At 42.5% G+C, this 22,140-nt stretch overlaps 1 protein-coding gene across 10 annotated transcripts in view; it reads left to right on the top strand.

The window, feature by feature from the left end:
* Sh3kbp1 (SH3 domain containing kinase binding protein 1) overlaps positions 1-22,140 on the top strand; it is a 317,007-nt gene that overhangs the window by 126,008 nt on the left and 168,859 nt on the right. For 9 of the 10 annotated variants that reach the window (XM_041642315.1, XM_041642313.1, XM_041642317.1 and 6 more), the window contains one exon: positions 480-603. In XM_041642315.1, the coding sequence (XP_041498249.1) occupies positions 480-603 (124 nt within the window). Of the gene's footprint in view, positions 1-479; positions 604-5,074; positions 5,160-22,140 lie in introns of those variants that run through there. The other variant, XM_041642316.1, reaches the window with a different exon arrangement.

Below are 22,140 nucleotides of genomic sequence, written 5' to 3'. Positions count from 1 at the left end.
CTAGAGGAACTTGAGAACTACAAATGTATTTAAATCATCTTTTGAGTTTGGTATAATGATGAGCATACTGGTGATTCACAGATGTAGTTTTTCTAAACTTTTGTTGAGAAGAATAGAAATCAAGGCTTTTGAAGTGGGGCATATGCTTGGCTGGGGCTTGTCATAGTGGAAACATGTAAAAGAAACCGTAATTTAGAGTTATATGGTGGTGCTTACATTTCCACCATTCTCTTGATGGTCACGTGGAATGGCCCCGGTCATATAAGGTTACCTTCCTATACTGGGCACTGTTCCACTTTATAGGCCTAGGTGTTTCCTTAACAAACAGAAGAAGTAAATTACACAAATTCAGACAATGGTTTTTGTCAAATATTGTGTTGTGCTTATGTGGCATTATTATGGTTCATTTCCATAGGGATGAAGGGGCACACCAAAACTTCAAACTCTAAATACTCCCTTCCTTTTCTATTTCCTCACAGGAAATAAAGAAGGATATGAAGAAAGACCCTCTCGCCAATAAAGCTCCAGAGAAGCCCATGCTCGATATAGCCAGTGGAAATGCTTTGCTGTCTTCTGAAAGCATTTTAAGAACCAATAAGCGAGGTATGGCAAAGGAGGGGGGGAACCTTTCTCCCCGCACATGGGTACATCTGGAGACCCTTGTATGCATGATGTCAAACTGAACATTGCTGAAAAGTCGAGGAGTTTGTTTTTCTGGTTTTTAGTATAAATTGTGTACACACACACACACACACACACACACACACACACACACCCCTAGTAAGTTTGTAGTAAAAAGAACTAATAAAATGTTTTCAAAGGAAAGTTGAGTAATGATTTATCAGTGGGTTTAGTTTCGACTTTCTTGCCTATTTGTGTGAGTGAAAGGCGAGTGTAGAGAACAGTAAGGTTCAGGCTGGCCTGAGAGTGTCTGCCTGCACTCTCCTTTGAATGAAAAGAAAATCTATTAGCATCTACCTCTCTAAGTGCCTGGCTCCCCAACACAAACCCTGCCTCAACTGTATTTATAGGGAAGACTGTTCAAAGGTATAACAGTGCATCATCTAGCCCAGAAACCTTCCAATCACTGTCTTGTTTGCCTTCTTTTGAGACCTAAGTCACTTTAGGTCTGAGCTTATTAAAACTACTCCATTCACCATCTGCCCTGACCAGAACTGCTTTTTGAATAATGTAAAGATTCCAGAGAGGACCCTCCTCAGTGCTGAATGGTGGGCACACTCGGTACTGTTAGCACTGCCTGACCTTGGGTCAACCAGGGCCCACAGTGGGCTGAGCATGTCCATATGAAGTCAGACTTCAGCTGCCCTCTTTTCCTGGGCTTATTATGTCCTTAAAAGGGAATTGAGAGCTGTTCAAAACCAGCAGGAAGAAATGTATTAGCAAAGGGTTCCATTAACAAGGGGAAAAAAGAGGCAAGTTTACATAACCACAGGGAAGAACAGCTAATCTTTCATAAAATTTAGACAGCATGAGAATTTGTCCAATAAACTGCCCATTGATCCTAGTTCTGGTAACATTGGCTTTGTGTCTCTCTTCCTTCCTGCCTCTTCTCCTGCCCCTTCCAGCTGCTCTGGGTTCCATTTCCTATTTTGAATTATTCACATGAAATACTGGCTAGTGGCCCAAGTTGGTTAGCAGCTATAGGATTTTCTTTTCCTTCTTCTTCTTTGAAATCTCATTGTATCAAAAATTGGGGCTTTCCCATTTTAAGATTTTAGCTTATGTTACCGTAAAACTAATCTTTGCTAAATGCTTCCTGAATTCTTTAAAAAAAAATTATCTTTGGAGACAGAGTCCCACATAGTTCAGACTGGCCTTCAACTTAGCCCTAGCTAGTCTCGAACATTGACTCCTCTTGCCTCACACTCCCAAGTGCCGGCCAGCATGGCACCATGTCTGGCCTAAGCTGACATGCGCAGCTCTCCATTCTTGCACAGAGATTCCCCAAGTCCAGGGAAGACTTGGACTTTGGATTTAAGAGCTGGACCCCAGTGAGTCTTGTTTCTGGCTTCTGGGAGCTATCTCCTTCATATGGCTCGTCTCACGTCGGGTTCCTGCTGTTCCATACACAGTGACCACGAGCAAGCAAGGTCTGTCTGGTCAGCCCTGCTACTTTATAAAGTCAATAAGAGACTTAATTAATTTCAGAAGAGAAGGAATTAATTAAGGCAAGGAATGAAGGTAATTACGTGCATGGCTTCAGTGAAATTACCTGAGAACTTGAAGTCACCTAAAGAACAGAACTTTTCAGATGATTGTTTCTTTAGATCTGAAACCCTGGCCTTGAATTTCTTTTTCACTAGAAAAATTAATTTCACGGGGTAGTTTACTTGGCTGTTTCAAGTCTTCTACCTTAGGCCTTCAGCCAGATTAAGACCAGGCTTTTGTAGTTGGAGTTTTTACATGCTAAATGCCAGGAACTGAGAGACTTGAACAGGCAAAGGCATCCTGTAACTGTGAAGCCCATAACAGCCCATTTCCATTCTGCTCCAGGCTTTACACTGACCTCCTGGGTCACCTGGGCCAAACATCAGTTCCCAGCTGAAGGGAAGCATTGTGCCCCAGGATGGGTGCCCCAGGATGGGTGCCTCCCCCACCCCATTAAGACTAACACTATTTTTCCCCTCCCTATAATAATCAGTGCGTGTGCTGGAGACTGACTGGCCTTCTCAGGCCAGATAAATAGTTCATTGTACTGATCTCAAAAGCTACAATTCTTTCCCACCCAAAATCAATGAAAAAAAAACCCACCCTTTCCCCTTAAAACAAAGATCAGAAACAAAATCTGTGGGAGGTCATTCTAGTTCCTCCTAAACAGTTCTGTAATTTTTCGAGTTATTAGAGTTTTCCCCCTCCCCTCTTGTTTCTATCCAGCTTTGTCCTTCCAACCTTCAGGATGATTTTGGGCTGTCAGTATCTTTATAGCTATGACTAAGGGAGGAACTTGCTTTTAGGATTTGGAAGTCTATTTTGATTTGCTAATGTTGGATCTTTCTTCAGGTATATGAATCTCGAACCCTGTGAGAATTTAGCAGAAAACACAAATTCCCGTCAACTTAGTCAAAGATGGGAGGGCTCTTTTCTTTCTATGTGGGCCTTGTCATTTGATTCAGGCCTGGAATTGGTTTAATGAAGAAAGAGTCCATTCTATTCTGGCTGGGACTCTGAACTTGAGCCATGTCACTGGGGCCTGAGCTCAAGAAGTCTCCCCAATTATATCCAGCTGTCCCAGCAGTCTGCGACCTACCTCACTTTGTGGCAATAGCTGACCGACAGGCTTTAGTACCTGGCCATCTGAAATAAGCCTGTCTTTCCCTGCATAAGGGCAGAAGAACTTGGGGTCTGAAGGAAGTTCTTCATAACTCCAAGAACAGGGCAGGAGCACAGACCATGAATGTCAGCACATGGTTAGCCTCAGTGTGACATTCAGAGTCTCTAAGGAGGGACAGGAATGAATACTCCGGTCTATTGTTTGAGAAGAAAGGTTCAGCTGAAGTTCCAGGAGAAAGCCAACCACCCCAGCTAGCTTGAGAGCCATCAGCTGCCCATTTGGGGCATGGCAATGTCAGGGAGGTACACCTACCTCTGGTCACAGAGCACAACTTTTGGCTCAGACAAAGCTAGTTGAAAGTGACTTCTTACTTGGTGATTTCTTTTCTGTTGAATCCATACGGAAGAATGATGGACCCTCCTAAATTGGAACATGAAGGGGTAAAGGGAATTGTTTTTTTTTTAATGTTCAGAAACATGAGTTGAGAAGCAAAATTGAATAAATTAGAAGTTTGAACAGTTACTAGCAAATGTGTTCTTAAAGATGATCAGTTGGTTTTGCCCATCTGAATGCTCTTTTCTACTTCAATTCAAATCAAAATAAAAATCAATTTGGTTTCATCTGTAGAAGGAATTCCTATTTAGCTCTGTCCATGTGACGGATGGTATATGTAGGCTATAGTCGATTCTTCACTGGCCTGGGTAAAGACTCAGATTTATGCCAGGGTTCTGGCTTCCATCATTAGCAGGCCAGGTGGGAAAACTGCCTCAGAATCCCTGCCTCCTGCTGCTTATGATTGGACATTGTTCCTTTTTTACTTTTTGGGGGAGCACCAGTGAACACTCTAGAACTATAGAGTTTATTGCACTATGTATTTATTGCATACCAACTATGCACTCGGTCCAGTGCCTACTGCTGCTGCTGCTGCTGCTGCTGCTGCTGCTGCAAAGCCTGGAAAACCAGCAGGCAGCCCTGCCTGTGGGCCCCTTGGGCTGTGTGCCACATGGAAACCATTGAGAAAGCCCTGTGCATTCCCTCCATCTTTTTTTAAAAAAGAACAAGGTGTGGGTATATCTCTGATTTACTTTTGACATTCTTAATGTGAAGCCACTTGGTGGGTTTCTGGTTGGCTTTATGTGTCCTTGTTTCTATTTCCAGTTTATCATGAATTCAGTGTTTGGTAAGTGTCTACTGTATTTTGTGCATCTCTTATTCTTTGCTATTACTACTGTTACTGTTATGCTATCCTGATACAAACTGTATTTTATAATCATCTTTTTAAGCCGCTCTGCTACTCTGGCATCTGCCTTCTGAAAGATACACTGCCTCTCCCCATCTTTATTTAAGGTGATGCTTTTGCACTTCAGTGCCCCTTCCAGAGAGAAGTGCTGAACGAGCTGACAGTTTTAGAGATGTTACTGGTAACAGGTCTAGCTCTGATGCTGTGAGGGAGAGCATCTGTCTCACACAAGATTCTGGTTAGGATGGGGGCAGTGTTGCTCCCTGAACCGTTACATGGCTCTGACTTTATAGAACATTGCTCTGTGGGTTCTGTTCGGATACATTGCATCTTCCTGCCAGATTGCACTCAGAAGCCTTCCTTAATGGAAGGACAATCAATGCTCTGCCTCTGGTGACACACTGTTGCTTTAGAAATCAGCATGGAAACCTTCAGGGTCCATTTGCATGCGGATGGGTGGTGCTTGCATGCCCTTCACGTTAATGTAGGCCTCATATTTGCCACACAGAAGTGCTCTCCATTTGGGACTACTACTACCTGGAGCTCGCCAGCAAACTGAACCAATGTGCATCCTTCTTTCCCATGTATCAGCAGTGATCCTTCTGGTCCCTAAACAGATCTGGTCAAGTGAGCACTCTCCCCTGTCACCTTTGCTATTTCTTTATCATTTATCGTGGTTGCCTGAACTAATACACCAAGGTATTCATTGGACAAACTCATGAGACTTTGGGTGAGGGCTAGTGTATGTGCATATGTGTTAAGTATGCACACACTGGCATGGAAGGCACACCGTGGCTCAGAGGCTCAGGGGCGTGCAGAAATGTTCTTTGAGACAGGTTTGACTCCAATTCAGCCAAGATCCCTTTGTCTTAGCCGTCTGAGAGCTTGGATTGCAAGCATGTATCATCATCATGCCTGCTTGATTGGTGGCATAGATCTTGAAGGTCTTGGGTTCTTTATTGGAAATTATCTGCAAGCAGAGAATACAAAAAGTACATCTTTAATAAAGAAAATGTGAATTTGGGGATTTAGCCAGTGGTTGAGTGCTTAAAGCTGGCTTCTGCCCTCAGCTTTGGGAAACAACGAAACAAAACAGAGGCAGACAGAGTAAGTCATTTAGCTCCTATGATGTGTTATTGTGGTCTACGCAGAACCTGGGGCTTTGCTGGTAGGAACGAGGCTTTTTCCTCTCAAATGTGAATTTCCCCGTGGCTAACCAGGTATCTGAAAATATAGCATTTCGGGTCAGACTGCCCTTGGAGTATTTCAATCTACTGTTGATTTTCCCTTGAGAGCTTGCGTCTATGGGCTGCTAGAAGTGTCAACAGCAGGCATAAGTATCGTGTGAAAGATATTGGTTACCACCAAAACTGATCTTCCCAGGGGAAGGGAGAGCTTGGAAGTGAGGGAGAAGGAAAGAGAGTCATTTCAGAATATGCACATCTGCGTATGTATCTGTGTGCATTTGCAGTTTTTCCCAGAGGCCTCCATTCTGATACCTTTTAACTACTGGCCCTGGCCGTCTTTCTGGGATGCTTTTATGGGAGCCTGGGTTAGGTTAATGGTAGAGAATGAGTTGCCCTTGCTCATTTATTATTGAGCAGTACTACAAGTCCAGCTTAGGGGTACAGCTGGGGAAAGGATAGGGAGAAGCTTTGTGGAAGGCTGTTGTTATTACACATCTTCTATGCTTTTTTTCTGTGAAAGTCAATGACAAAGCGTTACTTTGATTTTTTTTCTATCATATGTTCTCTTTTAGCCCCCGTGTCCTGTCCCCAATGCATTAACACTCCATAGAGTAACAATATCCCACCACTCTCATGCTGGCTTGTCCACCCAAGGCAGTCCCTAGAAAATATTTGACATGGGTTTGAAGTCGTGGCGCCACCTGGTGGCTTTTCTAGGAAACTTCTCATCTTGTTCACCTTTAAAGGGTGCCTTTGGTTCCCTTGACTCTGTTCTCATTTTTTTCCACCTCAGACCCCCAGCTTCTCACCGTCTGCAAACATTCCCTTCAACCCCCTGCTTTCCTGTCCAAAAATTGATAATTGAACTCATAGAATCTGGTTCATGATTCTTGTTCTACCTGTGATACCCCCACTAACTAAGATTTTTTTCTATTAAGAATTATATATATCCAGGCAGTGGTGGCACACCCCTTTAGTCCCCGCACTTGGGAAGCAGAGAAAGGCAGATCTCTGAGTTTGAGGCCAGTATGGTCTAGAGAGTGTCAAATATATATGTTTATGTGTATTTATACACACACATATATATGACAGCTTTATGCATTATATGCTGATCAGGATTTTTGATAAATTTTGTTTTGAAACAAGGTCTCAAATTGTGTTTCAAGCTGGCCTAGAATTTACTGTGTGGCTCAGGCAAGATTCAAATCTATGACAATCCTCCTCCCTCAACCTTCCAAGGGCTGGCATTACAGGCTTGAGCCATGGCACCCAACTCTTGTTGATAACTATTCAAAAACACAGACACCTGTTGGCATGAGTTTAGATGTAGATATTAATTTGGACAAAGCAAAGAATCGTGCTGAAATCCCTGGAGGTGAACCAAAGTCTTCTCCTCCTAGCTCCAAGTCCTCTTAATTACTTCTTCACATCCTGTTGAACCTGCGTTTCCTCCAAGGAGCAATATTTTTTATTGCTTGCGTTGTTTTCAGTTGCCAGCAGGTGATGAACATGCAAGGCCAGCTGTCTCTGCTGACTCGTGGTGTCGGTGCGTTGTGTGTACAGCCTCTGCTTGCCTGCTTTGGATCTTCCTAACGTGGGACGTTACTGGCCATGATTATTTTGATAAGTTGAAATATCTGCTATTAAGTCTCATGTTTTTTTTTTTAGTTTTATTAATAAAATTGCTGATGTGCAGTATTTCAGCTGTGCCCATGGATTAGTCTGGGAACTCAATCTCCAGTTATAAGACCTCCCGTGGGAGAGTGCATTTAGAGTTCCCAGCTGTCATAGTTTGGGGCTTCTATTACTGTGAAGAGACACCACAGCCATGGCAGTTCATATAGAGAAAACATTTTATTGACTTTGTAGTTGACAGTTCCACTGTGCTCTGAGGACAGGCCTGGTTTATATTACATCGTATCATCGTATAGGGTTCTTAGTTTCCTTAGTTTTCCTAGCCCTGAGTACTCATGTTATCTGAATAAACTGTGCTATGGCTGGAAATATGGTTCAGTTAGTGAACTGCTTGCCATAGAGGTATGAGGACCAGAGTGTGGATTCCTAGCACCCGTGTCACAGCGGGGCATGGTGGTACATGCCTGTGATGCCAGTGCTGGAGACAGAGGGGTTTCTGGGGCTTGCTGGCCGGTCAGTCTAGCTGAATCAGGGAGCTCGATGCTGTTTCAAAAGCAAGGTAGAGTTGAATGTGGTAGCCCCTGCCTTTAATCCTAGGACTCCTGGGGCAGAGGCAGGTGAATCTGTATTAGTTTGAGGTTCACTTGGTTTACATAGTGAGTTTCTGGCCAGCCAAGAGTTCCAGACCAGCCAGTAAGACCCTGTCTGAAACAAACAAACAAACAGACAAACAAACAAACAAACAAGGTGGAGAGGTGATACAGGATAATACTTGACGTTGACCTATAGCCTCCTATACATATGCACACATGTGCCCTGACATGCAAACACACACACACACACACACACAGAGAGAGAGAGAGAGAGAGAGAGAGAGAGAGAGACAGAGAGAGAGACAGAGAGAGAGCAGCTGTGTTATAAAATGTAGTGCTGTTGTGTACTTCCATCTGCTAGGGAAACAACCTCGCAACAAGTATGGTATATTCAGAGAGAAACAAGGCTGGCATTTCCAGTCTGTGCTGTGTAGCGTTTCAGCCCTAGGAAATGCTTCACAGGGGAGGCATGAGATGAGATAGCTGTGCAAAGAGGGGGAGGAAGTTACCGCTCTGACTGTAGTTCAGCTGTAGGGTAACACCCTGTTAGGGGCTGACAGACACATGAACATATTCCATCGGCTCAGCTGGCCTGTGGTCTGCGGTCGTTTTGCTGATTCCTAGCTGGGACTCCACTTCGAGATGTGCTGACTCCCACATGCAGGGCAAGGGCTTTGCTAAGGGCCTTCAAGCCAAGACCTAGCGACTTTTAGGTCGGAGTGGAGAAGAGAGGAGTGGTTGGCCACACTTCTAAATCTGGTGGCCTTGAAACCGGAGTTAGATGTCACTTGGAGGACAGTCTCGGGATGTGAAGCTAGGAACTCAGTGTTTGAGTTTTGCAAGTGTCAAGCTGAAAGGAATCTCTCCCCAGTCCCCCATTAATTCCTGGGGTCCTTGTGTCTGAGAGGGTGTCCATAGACTGGGCTTTGGCATGGAAATTGCATTGAGAAAGGCCTGACCTCATGATCTGTGAGCTTGGTCATTCCAGCTTCCTCAAGACCAGCATCAGCATCGAGCTAAAGTCCAGGGTGGTTTGGATAATCAGTCAGGCTCACACTGGCTGTATAGCTCATGGCTTTCCTACTTTGCTTCAGTGGAAAGAAAGTCGTGGATTTCCCCTGAGTGTTCAGTCTCCACATAGCTGTGGAAGAGGCTGCCATTTTGAATTCAGAATAAATGAACATGTGACTGTCTGAGGAAAGCCCACATGAGCTGCCTTTTAGAGTTCTGAAGTCGAACAGTTACTAAGGCGATGGGAGGTTGTTGATCTACAGACACACATGCTGATGTTAATAGGCAAGTACACAGAGTGCCTCTGCCTGGGGGACCCCAAAGGCTACCCTTTAGATCTGGAAAACTGATTTTTGTTAAGCTCTGTATAGAGGCCTCCTTTCCACAGAGCCTTTTCTTCTGGAAGAAGAGTGAGCAAATCAGGGAGAAGTGAATAGGGAGGGGTAGGCTGTATGTACGTGCTGGTACATTTGTTGTCTTGTGTGGGGACAACAGCTAGTGTCAGTAGGTTCTGGAGTTGGGATGTCTTCTTCTGTTTCCTGACTGGTCCCCACAGCCTAGTCATCACCTAGCTCCTTGATTCCCTTTGCAGCCTCGGTTTGGTCTTTGGACTCTTGGGGTTTTGTTCTTGGGAAGCCTTGAGACAGTTGTGCAAACTGAAGACATTTCATGTCCCGTGTTCCTAACCCGCAAGCTGTAGTGCCAGGTGGACTGCCCTTATTGATGCCATCAGAAAAAGTAAGAGAGCAGCCAGCAGCTTCCCTCGCGTGCTCCTGCGCATGAGAAAGAACATGGGCAAGGGTGGAGTGGGTGGGCCTGGCCTGTATCTTTCATTTATGCTTTTTCTGCAGACCTGAATGAGTCTAGCAGCAGCTGGGCCTTGTTGCAGAGTGGCTTTGGGAGCTCCCCCCCCCCACTCCATTCTTGTGGTACCTGCAGTGTCTGTGGAACTGGAGACAGGTTACACACTTAATCTGCTTTCCCATTTTCCCATCATTAAAACAAAGATACTACTCTTTGTTAATTCCCTAGACAATTTTGAGCATTAAAAATAAGGGAAGAGAATAGGTGTTGGGCTGCAGAGATAGTTCAGTCAATAATGCATTTGTCTTGCAAGCACAAGGAACTGATTTCAAGCCCCAGAACCCATGTAAAACAGCTTGGGATGATGGCATGCACTTTTAATACTAGTGCTGGAGAAACAGAGAGAGGTGAAACCCTGGCGCTTGTTGACTAGCTAGCTGAGTCTACCGGAAAAGTTCCATGTGGGTGAGCATTCCCGGCCTCTTTCCAAAACAAGGTGACTGGGACCTGAGAGATATACTTGAGGTCCTCTGGCCTCTATGTACATGAACTCCATATGAACTCACATTAAAACACAAACACATATACACACACACACACACATAGTGGGGAGATAGATAGATAGAATATGAATAGGTATTGGGGTAAGGAGAGGCCATGAACTCAGATGCAATCACTCAGTAGATAGTCATTAATAAACGTGATAAACTGCTAGTAAGACTCTGAGAATGTTGGGAAGAAATTCGAGATTTATGGAAAATAGTATTATAGTGTTGTTTCCACAAAGCAGCCAGTGATCAGATGCTCATGGCACATTCTCCAGGATGGACCAGATGCGTGACTGTAAAAGAAATCTCAATAAACTTGATAAAAATCAGATCATACCAGGCATGTTGTCTGACCACAATGGAATTAAATTGTAAATCAACAACAGAAGGAAATTTGGGGAAATTCACAAACCAATGGAAATTAAACAGAATATTTCTGAATAACCAATAAGTCGAAGAATTCACAAATTCTAAAATACTTTGAAATGAACAAAATGAAAATAACATAAAAACGAATTGCCTATGTTTATAAAGAAGGCATCTTTCGTAAGCAACCTAACTCTGTACCTTAAAGAGGCAGGAGAGAAAACCACAGTGAACAGGTGGAAAGAAGAGCAAGGGTTACAGTGGAAAGAAAGGAAATAGAGACTAGGAAAAAACTATAAAAATCAGCCAAGCACGGGTTGGTTCTTAGCTGGGTGTGGTGGCTCACCTCTGTAATCTTCACACTTAGTAGGTGGAGCCAGGAAGATCAGGGACTCAGGCTTCTCCTGGGCTATTTAGTGAGTTTGAGTTTAAAGCTGCCTGGGCTATATGAGATCAAACAAAAGAAAACATACAAAAAAGGTTGGTACTGTGGAATGGTTGACAAAATTGATCAACATTTAATTACCGTGATCAAGAAAGAAGATTTAAATTTCCACATGAGTAATTGAAGCAGACATATCTGTCAATCTTAAGAGACATGCAAAGGATTATAAGGGAATATTATGAGTAGCTGGTACGTTGCTGATGGAACTATAAAATAGTATAGCTATTTTGGAAAAAAATAGTTTGGCAGTTCCTCAAACTTCTAGCTTCCATGTAATTCAGAAATTGATGCCCAGGAAAAATGAGAACATACATGTCCATAAATATATTATAGTTGATCATTCTGAACAGCATTATTCATAATAATTTCCAAGCAGAAACAACACAGATGTTCAGCAGCTGATGAATGAATGAATAAATGAATGAATGAATGAACTTTGCTCCATCCACACAGTGGAATATTATTAGGCTACCATTATGAATGAAGTACTGGCACATACTAAAAGACATGGATGAACCTCAAAAACCCGATGCTGAGTGAAGGAATCACGTGTTAATTTTATTTATGTGAACTACCCAAAACAAACAGATTCCTAGAGACAGAAAGCTGATTAATATTTGCCTAGACCTTGGGATGGGCATGGGAGCACCTGCTAATAAACATGAGGTTTCATTTGGGGATGATGGAAATGGTTCAGAATTAGATTGATGGGTTGGCTGTATAATCATGTGAATATATAAACCCCATTTAATTATATACTTGAAAAGGACAAATTTTATGTTACATAAATAATATCTCTATAAAGCTGTTACAACAGAAAATCAACACATAAAGTGGTGTTAAATGTAGTTCCTTAGTGGTTCCTGGCTGTCTCTCTGCCTATTTTATTTTCCGTACTGCCACTTCCCATCCCCCAGCTGAGGGACACGGTAAGCCATTTCTTTTATTTAAGTCTTTAAAGTAATGTATTTCTCAGGGAGGCTTTATATTTTTTATTCAATCAGTTGCCTAGGAGATAGTGAGTCTAGGGGATCAAAATGACACTGTTTTGCTAGAGATGACCTAAATATTAGATAATCGATTTGAGGGGGGCTGAGAACTGACTGTGGCCTCCTATTGTTCATTTCTTGAAAGAGAAAAAATGAGATTGCCTGTAAATCAAAAGCCAAACCTCTTATATTCTGCATTCTAAGCTTCCTGGAGAGAGCCTGTGTTGGAAAGGCAAGAATCCCGTTTACGTTTCCAATTTTTCCTGCCATTGTCACGAACTCTGTATTGACTGTTTTTGCTTATAAGTTCTTATCTGCAGCGCAGATGATTTCTTTAGGAAAGATGCTTAGATGTTGAATTACCACACAAAACTGGGCATTCATTCTATAGAGCTTTGATTCATTGTTACTCAATTCATTTCCTGATGCTCACAGTGATCTACACCCCCACCGGAAGCAGGGGATGCTTTGTAATGTTTTAAGCTTGAATTTTTCTAATTGGCAGAGTGTTTGAATATTTTTGTTTCTGTCATTTACTTGTAGTCTTTGCTATTTATATAAAGGTCTTTCTATTTTTCTTTCTTAATAGCGTATTATCCCTTTGTTCTCTATTGGCCCATCTTTCTTCCTAGTTTTATCACCTCAGTTTTTCCATTTGTTTCAATATATAGAAACACTACATTTCTATACATTTAATGTATGGAAGCACTCATATAGATTTTGTACTGATGCTATGATAAGTCCTCTAAGTAAATTCTCAGCTATTTTTATACTACATTTTAATTTCAAGATCTTATCTGCATAGAAATGTCAATATATGGGCTTACTATACTAATTGATTGTTAATTTGAAATGAGCACTTTTCCAGGACCGTTTGTAGAATAGCACAGCCCTTCCCATGTATTTTTGATACTTCATTTCTTACATAGTGTTATTTCCTGGAACCTTCAGCGTCATGCAATTAACTGGTCTCAACATTCTTGTATCACAATAGTTCATTGGGTGGCTTTATAATACATCTTAACATATAGCATAGCAGGGTTTTATCTTTTTTTTATCACTCCTCACTTGGGAAAAATGGTTTATCTTGGGCTAGGAAGATGGCTTGTGAGGACCTGAGTTTGATCTTCAGAATCCAAGTTTAAATAAATCCACATATGATTGCATGTACCTGTAATCCTTGTGTTGGGGAGGCAGAAATAGGGAGATCCCACTGGGATCTCTGGGCAATCAGTCTAGCCTAGTTGGTTCCCTCAATGCTGCTGAGAGACCTTTCCTGACAAAAACAAGGTTGACCCTTGTCCTCCAGATGTGCACATGTACGCCAGTGCATCCCAATCAAAGTCTTTATCATTGCTATTGATTTATCATAAATTCATGTAATCAAGTTAAAAATCAAATTATGATTTTGCTTTTAATCTTATTAAAGTAAGAAGGCAATATTGAAAGAATTGACATTTCCCCAACTTTTTTGCTTTTGGATTTTATATTATCACACAAATTATCTTTAGATGCAAGTTTATAAATGGAAACCTTCTCTCCCCTACTCTTCTTTCCAAACACTGCAGGAAATGAATCCTTGCAGACAAAACCATCTCTGCCCCAGAGTCCTAAACAGTTGCTCTTGGCTTCATTCACGAATCAGACTTCTGCCTGCAGCATCTTGCTTCCTTTTGATACTCTTAGTCTTAAGCAGGTTGTGGTTATTGTTGCCTTTTGTAAACGGAATCTCTTTCTCCTTAAGATTTTTTTGTATTGCTGATGTATAGATTTTAACTTTGGATTCTTTCTCTTGTAATAGCCCTCTGTGTAAGTCTTCAATTAAAAATATTAAGAGAATAGTTATTATAAACCAGTTTCTAGCATTCAGAAGGTGGGTCCATCAAATTATAAAATGCTGGATGTTTAAACAGACCATTTTCGAAACAAAAATCCCTTAACTTGGATAGAACTTCACAATGTATATGCATATGTATATACACATATGTATACGTGCATCCACATGTCTGTGCCTGCACATTGAAGTATGCACAGACACATGCAGGAAGCAGAGGTGGAAAGACTTGCTCACTCCTTCAAGTATAACCCATGAGGAGTGTTAAGGGAAGTATCATAGTGAATCCATTTTAACATAATTTGATTGTACACTCCCTGACAGATGTGTCCACTCTGCTGAGAAAAGTTAGCAAAAGGAAAACTATCAGAGGGACAGCGATCTTCCTATCTGTTTGAGAAGAAGCTGCTAAGGCAACTCATGGCTGCTGGGGGAGAGAGCCTCAGTCTTTCCCAGGGGCAAGCCCGTTAGGTTATCCAGTCCCAGTGGGCAGCTCTGAACACACGTACATAAGAAAACCACGAAAGGGACTCAGCAGGCTGTCTGCTTATATACACATGTGTGTTTCTATGTATCCCTGCATGAATGTATATAGGCAACAACAAATGAAGAAGGAGAGGTTGTGAATTTGAGAGTGCTTGGGGGACACAGGAGAAGTTGGAGGGGGAGCAATGGCGTAAACGCAGTACCCATATATGAATTCTTAAAAGGTAATTTCCGTTTTTACGAAAGAAGCTATTAAAATGCTGCCACTCAGAGGACTGACATTTGGTTCCTGAATGCCGAGGGGGAGGGGAGACTCGCTAACCAGCTGGTTGGGGAAGCGGATCCTGAGATGGAAGAGTGAGCCTAGATCCTGGCCTGATAATGGTGGCTGCTTAGAGGAGTGTGCGAGGGCAAAATGCAGTGCCGCAGGAGGAAGTTGGAACTGGACGTTGAGTCATGTGATGGCCATGAGGGCCAATTATATTGTAACTGTTTGAAGAGGAAGCACCAGAATTGGTCACATTTACTTGTATACTACAAGATACAAGGGAAGGCTCTGACTTGACGTCATCATTTTGTTGTTGCTATCGGTATTATTTTGTGTATATGTATGGATAAAGTATGTCAATGCGGGTGTGTGCACATGTACAGACTGGTGTGCACACATGGAGACCAGGAGTCAGCCTGAGGGGTCGACTTGATTGGTCTCCATTTTATTTTTTGGAACAGTTTCTCACTGAACCTGGGAGACAGACTCCACTGAACCATGAACTTGGCAATTTGGCCCATGAGTCACCTGGTCTGCCTGCCGCTATCCCCTCCCCTCCCACCCCCCACCCTATGAGAGGCAGCAGACAGCTCTACTGATCCAAGCTTTTCCATAGGCGCTGGTGGTCTAAGCTCAGGTCCTCATGCAGATGTGGTAGGCTCTTCACCACCATCTTCTCAGCTCCATGTCATGAATGTATAGATGGTCTTATACTTTCCCCCCGGGTATTCTAAATGAATGTATATAGTTCATTTAATTTCATAGACGGCTGCATGTACACCCTACTCTGTTGGGGTTTGTGGGCTAGACTTAGCTCTTCCCCTTCCTTTCTGAGCTTCTTCTCTCTGATATTTGATCTGCTCATCATTACCTTTGCCAGGGTAAGGGGGTTTTTAAGTTGAATTTCTATTGCTGTGATGAATTCCATGACCCAAAGCAACTTGGGGGAGGAAAAGGTTTATTTAATCTTACACTTCTAGATCATAGTCCTTCAATGAGGGAATTCAGGGCAAGAAGTCAAGTAGAGCCGGGCAGTGGTGGTGCACGCCTTTAATCCCAGCACTCGGGAGGCAGAGGCAGGCGAATCTCTGTGAGTTCTAGACCAGCCTGGTCTACAGAGTGAGTTCCAGGACAGGAACCAAAAGGCTACGGAGAAACCCTGTCTCGAAAATCAAAAAAAAAAAAAAAAAAAAAAAAAAGAAGTCAAGTAGAAGCAGAGGCAAAAACAGTGGAGGAATGTTGTTTGCTGGCCTGCTCTCCATGGTTTGCTTAGCCCGCCTTTTTTGTCCTACAACCCAGAAGCACTTACCTAGGGGTGATACAGCCCATGTCAATCATTTATCAAGAGATCGTCCCACAGATTTTCTTCCAGGCCAGTGTGATGGAGGCACTCCTTCCGTTGAGGTCTTCTCTTCCCAGATATGCATAGCTTTGTGTTCAGTTGACAAAAACTAAGCAGTAGAGGGAAGGGATTCAAATACTCAGCAAGAGATTGGCTGATTGGATCATGGCAGCTCTGGCTGTCGGGAGCCTGCTATTAGGATATTCAGTGAGTTAGTACTGAGATACCCAGGCTGGTCTGTTGGAGTTTGTGCCTGAAGTTGGCTTCTTGAAGATCTGGATGTGGCAGCCTCTGTGGGGCACTGTGCAAGGAACCCTGCTCTCTTCTCATTTCCCCCGCCCCCAGTCTCTTTCTTTTTTCCCCTAGGGATAACTTGGATGGATTCTTAAACAGAGTCATTCTTTGCAAAGGAAAAAGCATAATTTACAGATTTTTTTTTTTTTTACAAAGGCACCACCTTTTATTTCTTTTAATCCATTTCTGGGCCACGTTTGTTTTGTTTTGTTTTGTTTTTCACAGAGTAAATCAAACAGATGGGTATAGCACACTGTTATAATAGTAACATTTTTTTAATGCAGTTTAAAAAAAGAAATGATAACAGTTGTTTTATTGTTGACTTTTAACGTTAAAGTGATCTTTAATAACATCACAAGGAGAATACTGTTTGTTTCTTATAAAGAAATTAGTTTCCTTTGTAATTTACTTTGACTAAAGCATTGTAATAAAAAGTAAGACACTTGGAATTATATGTACAAAGGGGAAAATTACCCAATTTTCTGGGGTGTCTGACATATTATGAACAAAGATATAAAACCATGAGATGCTAGAAATGAAAAGTCTGTAATAGATATGTTCATACACACACATATACACACACAGTCACACACATCACACACAAATAGTACTAACAGTTTAACTGCCCTTGTTGCCTGGTACGTGTGTGCAGGTCACTGTAATGTTTGAAAGAGTCCTGCCACTTAGTATGTAAACTGTATTGCTATACATAACATATGGTTTAAATTTTTTAAAAAAGATTCCTCTTCCTACCTTCTACCTTGGCACTGTGCCATTCTTCTTCCTCTGTCTTACTCTATTTCTTCCCTCTCCCTGTCTCGTTCTCTAGGTTCCCACCTGTTATGTAGTGGGCTCCTTGTGTATGTATGTGTCTCATTGGCTCTTAACTCATCTGTACAGAGAGCACAGGAATGATTTGGACCAATGCAACCCAGGAATGACCCACTGAAACCTTTTTCGCAGTGTAGCTCTCTCTGTTATTAGAGACGTTTATGTAGGATGTTATTTTATATTGTCCTTCTTACCTGCCGATCTTCTCTGGAGAAAGTGTTCATAAATTTAGAAATGACCAAACCTAGGCAGCGAGAAGGAAGAGAAGCAGGCATCAGTGGGTGGTTCTGTAGGATCAATCTCTCCATCTACATCATCATAAATTATCAGCTGTATTGATCCGTTCACATTGATGTATGAACTCATTCTGCCAAAGGCCCAAGTGAAATGGAAAATGGAAAACGATCATTTGTTAGAATTGATGCGTGTTGAGTATCTGCTTTGTATTGAAACAAAACAACTGCACAGAGAACTGAATGACTTCCCTTTCAATATTACATGGCCACGGGCCAGCAGTTCTGGGTGAATCGGCAAGGCTGAGTAGCATCACAAATATCTTGTCCTGTCCAACTCAGAACAAGACTAGGGTTTCCTTGAGTCCAGAAACCCATTTACATTCCATACTATTCTTCCTATTTCTACCCAAGTTCATTCAGAGACCTTCATTCATGGATACAGAATATCTATGCATATAATTCTCCATTTTCCCAGCAGTAATGGATCCTAGTGATGACTTTCTTCTTTTTATTTATTTATCATAAAAAAGTGTGTGTGTGTGTGTGTGTGTGTGTGTGTGTGTGTGTGTGTGTGTTGCACATGAGTGCAGGTGCCTGCAGAGGCAGAGGATGCTGTCAGGTTCCCTAGCGCTGGAGTTACAGGTGAGTGAGTTGCCTGATGTGGGCACCAGGAACTAAACCTGGGTCCTTTGGAAGAGCAATGCACACTCTTTTAACTAAGCCGCCTCTCTAGCCCCCTTTCACCCTTTAAGGCATCAGTTTCTTCATCTGCACAAGTGATGCAGAAGTTTCCAGGACTTTAATCCTGGTAGCCATTGCTGGTTTCTTTTCCTGTCTCCATTAGAACACAACCGGAAGTGCAGCTCAAGGCTCCAGTGCCGCTTATCTGTGGTTCTCAACACTTTAGCCTGTGCGCCTTCAGTCCGGGCTAGAAAGTGTTTTGAAATGTTGCAGAGTTTCAGGGTTCACTCCTCATCTTACAGGGCCTTCCCAGGGTCCCCACTTGCCATGCTACCCATACGACAGGTGGCAAACATTTATTGACTGAGTTGAGTCTCTACATGGTCCGTCAGAAGCTTTTGCAGGAGCTTTGGAGAATTCTAGTTTTTTACTTGGACAGTTTAATGGTGATTTCTGTTGAACAATGAAGTTAAAATAGCGTTTCTGCCTTTAATAAACCACCCATTTTCACTTACCCCATAGCAGTGCAGGGGTCTGCCATTCTTTAGTTTACTTGATTGTACATGGGTGAGCAGGTAGTGAAACGGGCATTCGATTAGCGTTCAGCTCTGCACACTCTCAGAAGGCTGCCTCAGGAGGACTTTCAGACCACCACCATGTTCACTGGGTGTGGGATGACATTATTCATGGGGAATTGGGTTGAATTGCTATGTGCCAGTCCAGTCCTTCAACCTTGTTAGATGACAGCTAGGGATGGATTGTTAAGTAATACATTTCTCTTAGCATATTTAACATTTCCAGCTAAAGTTCTACCAGATGCATAAGAAAGGAGCAAGAAGAAGCTCAAGCAGGCATTCATGTCTACACGTTCAGAGCAGTAGTCACAATGGGAAAAAAAGGTGCCCATTCAAGGATGAATAGATAAATACAATGTGGCTGATACATGCAATTAAATGCTATTTAGCCTTTAAAAGGATGGGGTCTCTGACACATGCTACAGTGTGGATGAACTTTGAAGTTTATTGTGCTGGGTGAAATAAGCCCCTAAGGACACATATGAAATGATTCTGCTTATATGAGGTGCCCAGAATAAGCAAAATCATGGAGGCTATGGGTGGCATGGTGATTTCCAGGACCGGGTGTCGGGATGGGAACTATGGTTTCAGTTCTGGAAGGTGAGGGAAGAAAGGTCAAGAGACAGTTGGTAGAGAAAACACATCAATGGGAGTGTACTTAGTGTTACTAAAACATAGAAACAGAACAGCTAGAATGGTAGCTTTTAACTTGTGTATCCTTTGTCACAGTAAAGAGGAATCGATGGTATCATGAATATTCAATACCTGTCTACCCACTACCACCATCTAAGAAATTTTGTTAACAGTTATAATGTCATGTTTGTGACCTCACCTCAACTGCATTGTGTATGCCTCCTGAGGAGTTAAGGATGCTTGTGGTGAGAGATGGTCTTGTCATGTTTAAGTTTTTGTTTGTATTAGCTAGCTAAACTAAATAGATAACTAATAGAAAATTAGTAATTTTTTTTTTTGACTCAGGATCTCATGTAGTCCAGACTGGCCTCAGACTTGGTTTGTACCCAGGGATGACTGACCTTAAACTTCTGCTTTTTGTGCTTCTCCCTCCCAAGTGCTGGGATTACTGGAGTTCTTCACCATGACGAGCTTATGTGGTGCAGGGGATCCAAACCAGAGCTTCATGCATGTTAGACAGGCATCCTCACTACGTCAGCAGAGCTATACACCCCCGGTTCCATGAAATGAATACTTTTTAATGTCCTTTAAAATTAGTGTTTGTGGGGGGGAGTTCGTGGCTCAATTGTTAAAGTGCTTGCCCTGCAGACATGAGGGCTTAAGTTTGTATCCCCAGCCCTTACGTAAAAGCCGGGCTCACTGATCCCAATGGATTCATCTATAAAACAGCTCCTGCACCTAAGGCTTGGGGAGCATTGAGGAAGAGGGAGAAGAAAGATCATAAGAGCCCGAGGATCAGGCAGTTTGCTGAGAGACGGTGTCTCTTAGTAAAGTCAGAAGTTACACCCATAAAGTCTCACTAACATGACTGCCTACACACGACTGAACAAGATGTGCAAAAGTGGACAGGGAGAAGATCACAAGGCCTCAATCCCACATAAAGAACTATAGGCAACTAAGATATGCTCAGAGTGAGAGAAATCGTCTGCCCCAGGGAAGAGTACACTAATCAGTTACCCGAAACCAAATGCTCAACCCTGAAAACATATATACCAGTACCATTATCCCGAGTGATCAGGTTATATGTAGGAATATATATATATATATATATATATATATATATATATATATATATGACATAATAAGAGTTGATGAAAACGAGAGCATGAATTTGAGAGAGAGTAAGGAGGGGTACATGGGACGGTGTGAAAGGAGGAAAGGGAAGGGAGAGATGATAGATTTATAATCTTTTTTTTTTTTTTTTTGATTTTTCGAGACAGGGTTTCTCTGTGGCTTTGGAGCCTGTCCTGGAACTAGAGACCAGGCTGGTCTCGAACTCACAGAGATCCGCCTGCCTCTGCCTCCCGAGTGCTGGGATTAAAGGCGTGCGCCACCACCGCCCGGCTAGATTTATAATCTTATAAAAAGTACATGCACGGCACAAATTGTACTGATGGAGTTAAAAGAAAAAAGAGGACACAAAGTTGTGTGGGTAGAGAAGAGGAGGGTCTGGGAGCAGTTGAGGGAGAGTGAATAATATCAAAATACATGGAAGAAAATTCTCAAAGAACTAATAAAAAATAAGAAACAAGTAGCTGGGCCAGTTTCCTTGGCACTTAGCCACAGTCGGTCCTTGGCATATTGTGTACAAGTGCTTATACTATAACAGCAGGGTTGGGTAGTATGGCCCACAAAGCCTCAAGTATTCCCTGGATCCATATAAAATATTGTTTTTCTGTTAGAAAAACTCAGTTCCTGCCTTCCAGAAAGTATTGTCTTGCAAAAGAGACTTTTATTCATGTGTAATATGTAGACACGTTTATAATCTGGCCTGTTAAAGTAAAAGACATTTGACTCTTTCAAAAATTATTTAAGTGCTGTCAAAAATTAGTATTGCCGTGGAGACAATTGCACATTTATTTTTGTCTGTTGTTCCTTGCTCTGTCCCACCAAGGAATCTTCGCTGCTTTTCTAGCCTCAAGACTTCTAGATTGACACTTCCTAGATGCACCGTTTCTAAATTTACACTCTTCCTGACACTCGGGTCCCTCCTTCTGAGGGGAGAGGCACAGATCGGTTGGGAAAAATGAAAAGTCTGAAAGTGCATTACCATGTTTTGAAGCACACCTTTGGGCCTTTCCTGTTCTTATAAGGAGAATAACAGTTGTTTAAGGAGGGGGGGAGTCCGTGTTTGCTTTGAACAAATAGATGGTGTGTACGGCATTAACGTGCCAGGAAAACATCTGCTCAGGAAAGACAAGGGAAGGGTGGCCGAGCAGGTGGGAGAGGACCATAGGAGAGCTGACTGGGGAAGAAGGGGAGCCAGCTGAAGATAGACATGGCTCGTGGGGGAGGAGAACAAACGAGAAGAAAATAAATGACACCTGGGAGGGAGGAAGGTCTGGTGAAACCTACTGCTATGTCTGTTCACCTAAAAGCTTAATGAAAAACTCAACACACAAAAAAGCCCCTTTACTCACACCCAGCCCTGTTCTGTCACAGGGCATCCAGTACTTAGAAACCCTGCCTGTTCTTTGTGCTATCCCTCCAGTGGAACCTTGGCAGAAACCCATTCGTGCCCTTCCAGGAAGCCCCAGGTTCTGCATGGTTTTGTTGCTTTGTCCAGCGCATGATCAGATGCTCAGTCCGATGGCTCTGATGCTGTGTTTCTTAGTCTGTACTAGTTGCTTTCTCTTTGAGTTGTACATTTTCTTATTTTTTTTCAAGACAGAGTTTTTCTGTGTAGCAGTCCTGGCTGTTCTGGAACTCTCTCTGTAGACCAGGCTGGCTTCAAACTCAGAGGTCATCATCCTTCTTTCTCCTGAGTACTGGATTAAAGGCATGTGCCAT

This window comes from Microtus oregoni, unplaced genomic scaffold (genome assembly GCF_018167655.1).
Source record: "Microtus oregoni isolate MIOR12 unplaced genomic scaffold, Mior012 000074F_000, whole genome shotgun sequence".
NCBI lineage: Eukaryota > Metazoa > Chordata > Mammalia > Rodentia > Cricetidae > Microtus > Microtus oregoni.
This window is presented reverse-complemented; position numbering and strand designations above follow the sequence as displayed.